Raw genomic sequence first — 12,368 nt, 5'->3', positions numbered from 1 at the left:
ATGCTGTTAATGAGCAGCATGGTTGCTCCTAGCTCCGTGGTGGCTCTCAGCAGGGTGGGGGATCCGGCATTGCAAAAAATCAGGTGGTGACCAAATGCCCTGATTTTGCTGGGGGGAGAAACGCTTTTCTGCTCTTTTTATTTTTTGTAGGGAGTGAATGGCTAGGTTCTTCACCCAGATACAAAAACCGTCCTGGTCCTGAAGTGCTCTCCCAGCTTCATCCCTGCCAGAATCCTCACCCCTTAAACAGGTGAACCGCAGCTGCTCCGGCTGGATTTTGATCTGTCCCTAACCCAAGGCTGGATTTCCCCCCCCGCCAAGAGCAGCTCAGCAGCAGGAGCTCAGCCAACCATGGCACCTGGGCATGAGGTTGTTTTTAATTTGATTCTTAACTACGTCTGATGCTTGCGATTAAATAAAGCCCTAAACTCTCCATAGGGTTCCGCGTAGCGAGTTGGGAGCTGCCCAGTTCTCTGCGGGGTCTCTCCCACCGCCATCTGCCGGTCACCATTTAGCAGGGCTGGCAGTGACCGTGACCTAAAACAACCCCGCAGCCAGCTGGTTTCCTGCAGCAGGAGAGCTGGTGCTGCTGGGCTCCTGCTGCAGGATTTCAGGGAGAAGGGAAATGCCGAGCTGCAGGGCAAAGCGGGGGCAGAAAGGTGGGGAAAAGCAAAAAAGCAAAGGTCTGATCCCGGCATCGCTCCTGGGCTGCGAGTTTATGCCTCGCCGAGACCCTTTCCCCGTGTGCTGCTCATCCGCTGATGTCTGGAACTACTTGGCTGAGGGATAGAGGTGGACTGGAGAAGGTGATGTTCTCCAGCAAACGTGCTGCAGAAACACAGGATCTGGGGACACACTTGCATTTAGCATCTTTCTCTGCTGTGAAGGTGAAAAATTGTGTGTTTGGGGGCGGGAGAAGCTGGCTGCTGGACCTCTTAAAAGAGGGAACCAGAAACACTCCAGCCCCCCTTTTGATCTCTTTCTTTTTTCCTCCAACTTCTCTTCCTCTTGCTTTCCTTGACCAAAAATTCCTGGCGGGGACACATCTCTGCTTTGCACTCAGCTGGGGGCTCGGGGAACATTCCCTACATCATCCTCGATCATCTCCACCTCCTGCTGCTTTTACACAGGTTTAAAAACATTAAGTTGCAACCTTGCAAAAACTGGCCCCTGGATGCTTTTGGAAAGCCGAACCCACACCCCCTTCAGCACCTCCAGGAGTAATTCTGCATAAGCACACGCTCAAGAACATTTTATAGATGGAATAAGCAGGTCCCTGGCCTCTGGATCCCCCAGCGAGACACTGCACGCCCCACAACAGGCTTTTACAACAGGATTTATTCAGTGCATGCTCTGGGGATGCACAGGACACAGCATCGTGGAGGAGGACACAAATATTTGCCTTCAGGTCATTCTCCACCTCATCTGTTTAAGAAATCAAGGGATGCAACAACCAGAGAAGGGACTGTATCACCTAGTCCCTTCCACCGCTCCACAAAGCTCATCACATATCCAACACACCTTACTGGGAACCTTCCAGTGAAGGGAGCAGAGACATGGGGCAATAAACCACAGTGTCCCAGACAACGAAAGCAGCCCTGCAACAAGTCCTGGAACCGCTGGTAACCTCTGTCACCATTCACTCGTCTCTCTTGAGCTCAAATTGTACCAGCACATGTGATGACTTGTTGCTCCTGGACCAGGTTCCACCACACGCAAATTATATGTCAACTGGGATCTGCATCTAAATTCAAATACACAGCAGTTACGCAAGGAAGGAAGCCATGCAGAAGAAAGCTGCGTGAAGGAGCCCGTAACTCCTCTTTAGCGCTGAAGGTTTTTCTTCTGTGCATGATGCACCCAGGTGCAGGCACACGCGTAAAATAAAGTGGTGGCAACGGACTAACTGTGGAATGGGTACATGCGGCACAGGGCAGAAGAGAGGAAGGAGGCAAGGGCCGAGGGGTGTGAGGAGGAGAAAGGAGTACATCTGGGTAGTACTGGCCACATACTAGAACCAGGAAGGGAAAATAAAATCCTCTCCTGTGGGGGGAAAAAAAAAAGCAAAGCCACTCTTTCTGGACAAAAAGGGAAGAGATGAAACTTCTCCAAAACTGAGATGAACAGGCACATCAGGAAGGGAAAAGAGCATTTTTGTTGGAAACTCATCCTGACAAAGACCAAACCACCACGTCTCAGCTACAAACACCAAACCCAATGACCATGTCTCATCACCACTCGGGTTTCCAAGTCATTCTGCTTTCCCTGGGGACACGGTGCAGCGGGGCCTGCCAGCCACACAGGTGGGTGGGATAGCTCATCACTTCCAGTCTGGAAACGGACCAGAAGCCCAGGCTGGCTGGGAGGAAAGGAGAAGCATCCAAGGTCACCAGCATTATGTCAGACCCTCCTGCCCTTGGGTCTCTTCAGGAAGGGGACCAGGTTCCCATGGGACTGCCAGCTGCCCTTGGCTTGTCGGGGCTGGAGCAGATAAGGCAGCATAAGAAGAGAGTGTCAACCTGAATTGTCCATGATGTCTCCCAAGCCCACCATGGCTGTGGAACTACCAATGCTGAAGAAAGCCTTGGTGACTGGTGCAGGGACAGCTGAGAAAGACCATTCAAAGCAGAAGGCCCACCAGGATGACACTGGGTAGGAGGAGGAATGAAAGCCCCAAGCAGGTACTGGGGGCTCCAGCCGTAGGCTGATCCATGCTTGTCTGATCTGAGTTTGTCTCCGGTTCTTCGGTGTCCAGGGCACCTGCTGGCAGAAGAGAAGAAAACATGGAATTAGAGGTGAAGATGTGAACAACAGAGGAACTCCCGCTCATGCAGCTCCATCAGTGACGTGCACCAAGACACTGGGAGGTGCGAGGCAGCAGTGCACAGATCCAGCGGGGGCTGGTGCGTTAGTGGGGAGCAGGCTGTAAACAGAACCATGCTTCACGAGCGAGACATCCAACCGGTCCCTTTCAGTGTTAGAGAAAAGAGTGAGGGGAAGGCTCGGTGCCACAGACAAGAGGAGGATCCAGAGGACCAGTGCAATACTGGGTCCTCCCAAGCGCTCTCCATGCTGCTTGGGGATCATCGAACATCTGAGGGTCCATGCCAGGACAGACCCCACAATTACCTTACCTGAGAGGGAGGTCTGGAAAGCAGGGCTCTGCCCTTTTTTTTCTTTGGAAGATGATGTTAAGCGCAAGAAGGTGGGCTCTTCGGGGCTGAAGACCACTGACTTTGAGGGGGTTATGAGCTCAGCTTTATTGAAACCTAACCTGATGTCTGGAACTACTTGGCTGAGGGATGGAGGTGGACTGGAGAAGGTTGATTTCTCCTTCCCATCCTCTTTGACACCTGTATTCGTTTCTGGGACTGGTTTGGGGCTGAAGGCTGGGCTTTCTAATAAGGCTGGATCCTCTGTGGTTAAGGGGCTAACAGACCCTCGAGCGTCTACCTCTGCTTCTGGAGATGCTTTATAATCCAGGTCTAATGAGGGCTCAAAAGAAAGAGTCAGCCCCGTTGCCTCAGTAGGACTGGATCGTTCTGTTTCAGGGGGTTCTGGCTTTGTGGTTGTGGAAGTTTGTGGTTGTGTCTTTGCTGCTGTGGTAGGTGCTGGTGTTGTAGTGGTGGGTTTTGGCTTTGCCGGTGTTGTAGCAGCAGGTGTTGGCTTGGCTGCAGTGGTGGTGGGTGATGGCTTGGCTGGAGTGGTGGTTGTGGTAGGCTTTGATGTGCCCATCGTTGTGGTGGGTTTTGGTGTGGTGGGTGTTGGCTTGGTGGTAGTGGTAGCTGTGGTGGTTTTTGGTGTGGTGGGTGCTGGCTTGGCTATAGTGGTGGCTGTGGTGGGTTTTGGCTTGGCCATAGTTGTGGTGGGTGTTGGCCTGGCTGTAGTGGGTTTTGGTGTGGTGGGTGCTGGCTTGGCTGTGGTTGTGGTGGGTTTTGGTGTGGTGGGTGCTGGCTTGGCTGTGGTTGTGGTGGGTTTTGGTGTGGTGGGTGCTGGCTTGGCTGTGGTTGTGGTGGGTTTTGGTGTGGTGGGTGCTGGCTTGGCTATAGTCGTGGCTGTGGTGGGTTTTGGTGTGGTGGGTGCTGGCTTGGCTGTGGTTGTGGTGGGTTTTGGTGTGGTGGGCATTGGCTTGGCTGTGGTTGTGGTGGGTTTTGGTGTGGTGGGCATTGGCTTGGCTGTAGTGGTGGCTGTGGTGGGTTTTGGTGTGGTGGGCATTGGCTTGGCTGTGGTTGTGGTGGGTTTTGGTGTGGTGGGTGCTGGCTTGGCTGTGGTTGTGGTGGGTTTTGGTGTGGTGGGCATTGGCTTGGCTGTAGTGGTGGCTGTGGTGGGTTTTGGTGTGGTGGGCATTGGCTTGGCTATAGTGGTGGCTGTGGTGGGCTTTGGTGTGGTGGGCATTGGCTTGGCTGTGGTTGTGGTGGGTTTTGGTGTGGTGGGCATTGGCTTGGCTGTGGTTGTGGTGGGTTTTGGTGTGGTGGGCATTGGCTTGGCTATAGTGGTGGCTGTGGTGGGTTTTGGTGTGGTGGGCATTGGCTTAGTGGTAGCAGTTGTGGTGGGCTTTGGTGCAGTGGTTGTTAGCATGGTGGGCTTTGGCTTGGCAGTAGTAGTGGTGGGTGCTGGCTTGGTGGGTTTTGGCTTGGCCATGGCTGTGGTGGCTGCTGGTGTTGCAGGTTTTGGCTTGGCTGGGGTTGTCATTGGGAGTGTGGTGGCAGGTTTTGGCTTGGCTGGGGTTGTCATTGGGAGTGTGGTGGCAGGTTTTGGCTTGGCTGTCATTGTGATGGGTGCTAGTGTTGCAGGTTTTGGCTTGGCTGTGGTTGGGAGCATGGCTGTGGTTGTGTTTGGGAGTGTGGTTGTGGGTAGTGGCTTGGCTGTGGTTGGAACCATGGCTGTGGGTCTTGGCTTGGCTGTGGTTGGGAGCGTGGTTGCGGGTTTGGGCTTGGTTGTGGTTGGGAGCGTGGCTGTGGTTGTGGTTGGGAGCGTGGTGGTGGGTTTTGGCTTGGCTGTGGTTGGGATTGTAGTTGTGGGTGATGGCTTGGCTGGGGTTGTGGTTGGAAGTGTGGTTGTGGGTCTTGGCTTGGTTGTGGTGGGCACTGGTGGTGTGGGTTTTGGCTTGGCTGTGGTTGTGGGTTTTGGCATGGCTGTGGTTGGGGTGGGTGGGCTTGCCTTTGCTGTCACAGAGGCCGGAGTGGTCTCTTCTACTGTGGGTTCTGGTGAGAGACGAAAAGTGCCATGGGTTAGGGCTGGGGTCCTCAGCGGATCTCCTGCACTGAGCAGGGCCAGCAGAAAGCAGTGGGGGGTGAAGCAGCAGCTGACCCCTCTCAGGTCACCCTGGAGCATCCCTCACTCTGGGGTTCCCAACCTGGAGACATCTCTACTCCCTCACGCAACCTTCTGCCCCTCAAGGGGCATCCTCACGGGGAAAAACTTGCTGGCTAAGGGGGTACGAGGTCCTTGTCCGACCCTCCTCGTCCCGAGGCAGCTGACCTGTCCCAGGGGCTGCCATCGCACCTGACGTCTCACACTCCAGCCCTGGAACTGTGGGTCCAGGGCTTCCTGATAGCTCCAGGGGGGTTCAGAGCTTGGACCCCCAACCCAGGGGTCTGGGTCCCAGTAGCCTGTCAGGGGACACGCGCCGCTTTGCTTCACTCACCGCACAAGGAGTTGACGCAGACTCTGCCCTCGGGACACTGCGAGCATGAGGGTCCTTCCTTGTACGGCTTTCGGCCTTTCATGTTACCCCTGGTGGCAGAAGACACCAAGAAAAGGAAGGCGTGAGAGGGGGAAGCGCCCATCCCAACGAGGGGTCTGACTCAGCTGGCGTATCCCAGCCAGGGCAGAACTCAGGTTTCACGTAAAAACCAGGTCTCGGTCTCCTGCCCCAGGCTGTCAGCGCTGGTTACTCCACAACCTGCCCCCAAGGCTGCTAAAACCAGGGAGACAGCTCCAAGGGCCAGATTCTCCACCACCCTTTAGAAGAGAGCAGTGGGTGGGCATTCAGACAAGTGTCCTTGTCTCCCTTCCCCTCCGGACCCCTAAGAAGGTCTGCAGGTGATGGCTGCTCTTGGTGTCACCAGCTCCAAGCACCTGGTCCCCAGTGGAAGTCCCAGGGCTCTGCAAGCGGGAACCCACCTCTCCTCCCACGTCCAACCCTTCCTGCTGGTGCAAATGGGCTTCTCCACCCCAGGTGACCGCTGCTCCTGGTGGGGAGGAGCAGGGAGTTTGTACCCTCGGCTACTGCGACATCAGTTCTGGGCAGGTCCTGGGGGGGGAACGTCCCTCCCCGCGTCAGTGCCAGGAGCTGAAGCAGACCTCGGCAGTCGCAATCGCGGGCGAGGATCACCAGACAACCCTTCCTTCCTCCGAGACCAGCCCAAGATAACAAAAGCCTTTCTTGGAATTGCTTTGCTTTTACTTCTGAGCAAGGCCAAATCCTGCTCTGCTACGAGGACATTTCCAGCACCGAAACCCACCAAGCTGCGTGAGGTGTGGGACTTACGGGGGATAATAGTTGCAAACAAGCAGGTACATGTCCTCTGTTTCGATTCCATCGATCTTCTCACAAAACTTTGCCCCACAGCCGATCTGATGCGTGCTTGCCCAGACCACCTAAGACAAAGATAGAGGGTGAAGGTGAAGTGGTTGGGTGAAGGTAGATGTCCTGTGGGCAACCTGTGCCCTGGCCTTGAAGGCTTCTCTGTCACTACACCAACAGCCCCTTCATCTCTTCACGTGTGCCCCAGATCCCACATCCCCACATTGCTCCAGCATTCAGGATCCTGCTGCTGCCTGGACCACCTCTCAGCCTAGGGCTGCAGCCCACATTCCTGTATGCCACAGCTTTCCTACCACATAGTCTGCCCAGGTAGAGCATCACCATCTCCGCTTCGGTCCTGGCACCCCCCATCCATCCATCCTCACATTTGCCACCACCGTCTCTGCTCCTCCTTGCTCCCACCCAAGACTCAGCCATCTCTGCCTAAGACAAGCTGGCACCCACCTCTGCTCAGCATGACCTGGGCTGCAGAGCATGTTTAAAAAAAGGTCTTCTCCAAAGGGCTGCTCACGGCTGTCCCTGTGGCTGACCGTGCCTGGGTCCCCCTGCGTCACCATGATTCCCACCCGGCTCCTTTGCAAGGACTCTGGGAGAAGCTGGGGCTCTGGTACAACTCCTTTCCCAACAGCCCCATCCCTCCCCACCACCGCCCGGTACCTGGGTGTAGTGGCCACACATCTGCCCGGGGACACACGTGGAAGTTGTCAGGTTGTAGTATTTCTCCTCCCCATTCCAGTCTTCCACGGCAAATTCCAGGTCCAGGGTTGGGGCCATAGCGAAGAGGTTTTCCCCCCGTCGGCCCCTCTCCTTGTTGTGGTCCCAGATGCACTTCTCTGCGTAGGCTTGAGCAAAGGCCTCCAACTCCGCGTCCCAGCTCTGAAAGGAGCTCAGCGTCAGTGCCCAGAGAGGGACACTGGGCTCTCCGACACCAAAAGGACACATACCCAGGACCCCTGGGCTCTCTGGCCACCATTTCCCCATTGACACGTAAAATTCAAATCCCTGCCCAACACGGCCCTCAGGAGAGGGGAGCTCCACCGTCAGCTCAAAGAGGAGCAGGTCAGCGCATCGGCGCGACTCTCACGACCCCAAGCACATCTAACGTCATCGCGGAGCATCCTCAGCTCAGTGTGGACCAACCGTGAAGTCGGGTGGTCGCAGGGAGGAAACTCACCCCAGGCCACGCAGGAGGGGGCTTTGGGACACCCCTCTTTGATCAGGGTGGGGATGGGAGGAGAGCGGGGCGCATCCCCCCCAGCAGCTGCACAGACACTGGGAGCACGCGCTCCTGGGGAACATCATCTGCTCGCCTGGATCTGAGAGGCGGCCGCTGGCTGCGTGCCAAGAGCCAGCCCCCCCCCCCCCCCCCCCCACACACACACACACAGGCCGCCAGCTGAGCCCACTGGCCACACTGATATGCAGGAGGAGGAGGAGGAGGAGGGGGAGGAGGAGGAGAAGGAGGTGGAGGAGGTTTTCTCGCAAGGAGGCACACGGGGAATCCTACGCTGCAGCTGTTTGGCCCGTCCTTGTGCCATTTGATGGAGACAGCCGCTTTGCTTCTGCCGCGGGCTGGAAGGCAGCCCGGCCAACAGCGTGGCCTGGGGGGGATCCCCCCATTCGGAGCCAGGGCTGGATCCAGCGAGGGACAGGGTCCTGGTGCAGGGCACGTCACCATCGGGGTGCTGAGCGGGGGAGGACACGCCATGGAGCAGCAGTGCTAAGGGACTAGGGGGGAAGGGAACACCGAAATATCTGGATGGGGGCACAGTGCTGGTTGACCTCCCGCGGTGGCTCTGGGCCAGCGTGACAGCGATGGCTGGAAACCCAGTCTGGGGAGCGCGCATCCCTCTGGCACGGAGCTGGGCTGCGTAAACGGGCGACCCACACCTGCAGGGTTTGCCTCATTAAAAACTAGAAACGTGGCTTTAGGCTACGTATCCCCCCAGCGCTTAACTATTTCCACAGCAACCAGAGCCGTGTCCCAAACGGGGTGACCTCAGCTGGGCACGGTGCCATGGCAGCAGGTGAACTTGGAGGCGAAGGCAGCCCAAGCAAACATCCCGGGAGGGAGGCGAGGACGATGCTCTCATCGAAAACCTCTACCAAGAAATCATCGGGGCTGCTGTAAGCTAAACATTTGTTGTGCTTCCAAAAAAAAAAAAAAAAAAAAAAGACAACAACAACAGCAAAAAGCTCCAGAGCACAAGCGGGTCCTGGGTGTTTAAGCAGGAGCAAAGCAACGCTGCGGAGGGAGCATCCCAGAGCACGCAGTCCAGCTGGGAGCAGCAGGCACAGGCTCAGGGTTGCTGCTGACTTCAGGACCCTGCGAGATCGTTTCTCTCAGGCTTGCTCTAAGACTTTGCCTCCAAAGCTCTTCTACTCCCAGTTTTCTGTGCCTTGCTCCGGTGGGTGCCCGCGGGTTCATGGTGCTTAGGGTGCTGGCTCCATCCCCTTCGAGCCCAAAGTCAGCAGTCAGACCCTCCTACACCTACATATCACTTCTTGCTTCATTTAGTTGGCAAGTTCTCGTCTACCAGCCCACAAAGGTCTAATTCAGCCTGGGCAACATTTGGGCCAGGCAGGGAGGTCTCCTCCAAGCACCACAAGAGGAAAGCACCCCAGCTATCCACACTAAACAGTCCTTCTCCTCCACAAGTTCTGTTAACAGCGAGAAAAACCACGTGTGGTACAAGATACAACACGATAGGCAAGTCTTAATCAAATCAAGGATGCGAAGACAAAAAGCAGCATCAGCTCGAGAGCTCGGGTTTGCTCCCACTGAGCCACACGTGATGGTGGGCATCTGACTGTTTCCCCAAGCAAAAAGGGGGATCCCCCACCCCCAAGACAGCCGTGTGCAAGGCACGGTGAGCATTAGGAGCATGGTGGAAAGCTCAAATAATGGAATGGTCGTCGTGTTTGACGTTGCCGTTCCCTCCTCTAAAGAAAAGCTTGTTCACCTGCAAAGGTGAACACCACGCAGCAGGCGATGCCCCGCAGCAGGATTCCTCCCTCCAGCCCATGGCACCAGCTCATGGCAAAGTCTCACCGGCCTGTCCTCCCCATGGCAAGGGGCCCCAGCGGGCACTCAGTGAGTGAGAGCTGCTTTGCTTTCACACAGACCACCGAGGGGCTCGCATCCCACTGAGGAACTCCCAGAAACCATCAAAGACAGCTCTATAGATGAAAGAAAACTCATCTCTTCAGAGGGAATTTGGGGAACCCCTCCAGGGATGCCCAGCTGTAACCCCGCTCTGCCTCCCCTAGAGCAAACCCCGATCCCTCCTGGCATTAGGATGGAGGCTTGCACTGCGCAAACACCTTCTGCACGCCTGCAGCAAAAGCCACTTACCATCTTCAGCATATCCATAGCAGGGGGAGACACCTGGGAGCGGTATTTGTTATGCCCGTCCAAGATTATCTTCTTTTCTTCATCACTCAGGGACCAGCTCAGCTCCAGCGCTGTGAGCAACAGGAACGCAGGAGGAAGACCTGAGCTCAGCATCGTGCAGCCAGCTTCTGCTCTTAGCAGCCCACGGCTCTGGCAGTTGGATTTAAAGCACCTCCCAAAAGCAAGGAACACCCAACAGCCTGAAGATTGGGGAGGAAATGTATTTCTTTATTAGAGTGGAGTTTCGGAGCCACGCGGTACACACCCATCTCACATATCGGCCTTGATGGAGAGGCAGCAGCATGGCCGGTGCCAACAGGCACGCAGGGTCCACTCCCCCAGGCAGACCCCGCGCCTGAATCATAATCCCTGGGTTGGCATTTTTCACCTAAACCTCTGCTGCTCCGAACGTCAGGCGTCCCCTTAGCCCCCGGTTGTGGGTCCTCTCTTCTACCCCCGTCCCTTTTCTCCTAAATTGTAATAATAATAATAATCATCATCATCATCATCCCTAAGCAACCAGCAAAGCCCTGTTTTACACAAGGGTCCTCCCCTGTCCCTGGAACGCAGCTGCGTCTAGAAACGAAGGCAGCAAGATGCAGCCGCTGAGAAGAGTTTCCAGCGACTTCCCAGCTGGGAGCCAGAGCCCACCTCGCCCAGCCCCACATCCACGCTGGCCGCACTGGGGGGAAGCAGCGGGGGGCTGAGGAATGGCCCCCCCGGGGCTCCCCCAGCCTGCTGGGAAGCGGGGAGCAAGCAGAGGGTTGATGCCCCTTCCCTGTGCCACCTAAGCAGGAGAAGAACAGCTGAAATTGCCCCAAAAAAGGAGGGGCTGAGAGTCTGTCACTGCCGGCTGGAGCGCCCCGAGCAGGGGCTGTGTGGGGACAGGCTGTGCCCCCTCCCCAGGGCTCAGCATCGGGTGTCCTGGACCCTCCAGCCTGCCCCATGGAGACCCTCCATCCCGCCCCACAGGGACCCTCCAGCCTGCCCCATAGAGATCCTCCAGCCCACCCTGTGGAGACCCTCCAGCCCCCCCATAGAGACCCTCCGTCCCACCCCACAGGGACCCTCCAGCCCACCCTGTGGAGACCCTCCCCCCCATAGAGACCCTCCAGCCCCCCCCCCCCCATAGAGACCCTCCAGCCTGCCCCGCAGAAACCCTCCAGCCCCCCCCCATAGAGACCCTCCATCCCACCCCACAGGGACCCTCCAGCCCGCCCTGTGGAGAACCCTCCAGCCTGCCCTGCAGGGACCCTCCAGCCCTGCAGCCTCTTCCTCCCCATCTGCGATTGTGCAACCGCCCCGGCTCTGCTCCAGGAGCTCCTTCGGGGATCGCAGGCTGTTCGGATCAGCGGGTGGGCAGCTCTGGCCAGCAGAGCCAAGTTAATCACACGCTGTCGGCTCTGCCTCCCCCTCTCCCCTCCTGGCTCCCCAGGCAGCGCTTTGCCATCTTTCCTGTTGCTTTGGACCATGCTGATCACCCCTCTTACCACAACAGCTCTCCTACTGCCCCCCAAATCTCTTACCTCAGCACCTTACCTTCTCCTTCGTTAGGTCCTGGCTCTGCCATACTCTCAAGAGTGGAACAATTTCTGCAAGCAGGGTCTGAGGGTGACACCTCGACGGGTGATCTTCAACTCACCTGGTCACACTGGGGCCCCCGTGTATTGCTAAGGAGTCTGGGTCAAGGCAAACCTGTCTCCATCATGAGACACCTCAACTGCTCTGCTGCTGCGTCTCTGGAGACCTGGAGAAACATCTAGAAAGGACCCACGTTGGCTGCAGCTCCTGCTGGCCAGCTCACGGGGCCCTGGCTGGCGAGGAGCAAGGCAGTGCTGAGAAGACCCCAACGCACGCACTGCTCTCTGCAAGCGAGGTGCGGAGGTGAAGGGCCAAGCCCCCCATCACCCCCGGCACGGCAGCATCCTGGCTAAGCCTGGCAGGAGGTAGCGCAGCAGCAAGGAATAAGGAAAACGGGACACACGGTGCTTGTGGGGAAAACAGCCCCGGAGGAGCCACAACCCGGGCGCGTGGCTCCCGGGGAAACGTGAGGAACAGCCGATGCGCTCGGCAAGGTCAGGCGCGGCTGCTGGCAGAGGGGGCGCGGGGCCGTTTGTCAACTCCCCAACCTGCCCCGACGGCTGTTTTTGGAGCCAACGTCTGAAGCCTCGAGATTAACAGCGCAGGGTCCAAGCCCCACCCTGGAGCCGAGAAGCTCGTGTCCAGCCGGCATTAGGTAAGCGCGTGAGGAATGCAGCTTTCCTCCGGCTCACTCACGGAACAGCCCGTCCGCCACCCCCCCGGGAGCCGGCAGCCTCAGCGCGGGAGAGGGGACCCCCATGGCAGCACCCGAGGGGGTGCGGCGTCGGGCTCAGGGCCGGTGGGCTCCGGGAAGGCACAACTCTGTGCTGGGGAAGTGAGAAA

The 12,368-nt window shown here is 57.3% G+C and overlaps 1 protein-coding gene across 2 annotated transcripts; it reads right to left on the bottom strand.

The window, feature by feature from the left end:
* Positions 1 to 1,332: 1,332 nt before the first annotated feature.
* Positions 1,333 to 10,812, bottom strand: PI16 (peptidase inhibitor 16). Of its 2 annotated transcripts, none has more exons than XM_037410846.1 (5): positions 9,906 to 10,812; positions 7,208 to 7,426; positions 6,494 to 6,603; positions 5,648 to 5,736; positions 1,333 to 2,763 (listed from the first exon to the last, which is right to left on the bottom strand). In XM_037410846.1, the coding sequence occupies exons 1-5, from the start codon at positions 10,056 to 10,058 to the stop codon at positions 2,621 to 2,623; spliced, it is 714 nt and encodes a 237-aa protein (XP_037266743.1). In that variant the 5' UTR covers positions 10,059 to 10,812; the 3' UTR covers positions 1,333 to 2,620. The 2 variants fall into 2 exon arrangements, with proteins under 2 accessions (XP_037266743.1, XP_037266744.1); XM_037410847.1 differs by having other exon boundaries at positions 1,333 to 2,760.
* Between the last annotated feature and the right edge of the window lie 1,556 nt (positions 10,813 to 12,368).

Source organism: Falco rusticolus, chromosome 17, assembly GCF_015220075.1.
Source record: "Falco rusticolus isolate bFalRus1 chromosome 17, bFalRus1.pri, whole genome shotgun sequence".
Taxonomy (NCBI): domain Eukaryota; kingdom Metazoa; phylum Chordata; class Aves; order Falconiformes; family Falconidae; genus Falco; species Falco rusticolus.
This window is presented reverse-complemented; position numbering and strand designations above follow the sequence as displayed.

Coding starts and splice junctions, on each gene's coding strand:
- PI16 (XM_037410846.1), bottom strand. CDS start 10,058: ATGCTGAGCTCAGGTCTTCCTCCTGCGTTCCTGTTGCTCACAGCGCTG. Junction 7,427..9,905: donor CTATGGATATGCTGAAGATG/GTAAGTGGCTTT, acceptor AGCTCCTTTCAG/AGCTGGGACGCGGAGTTGGA. Junction 6,604..7,207: donor TGTGTGGCCACTACACCCAG/GTACCGGGCGGT, acceptor TCTTTGTCTTAG/GTGGTCTGGGCAAGCACGCA.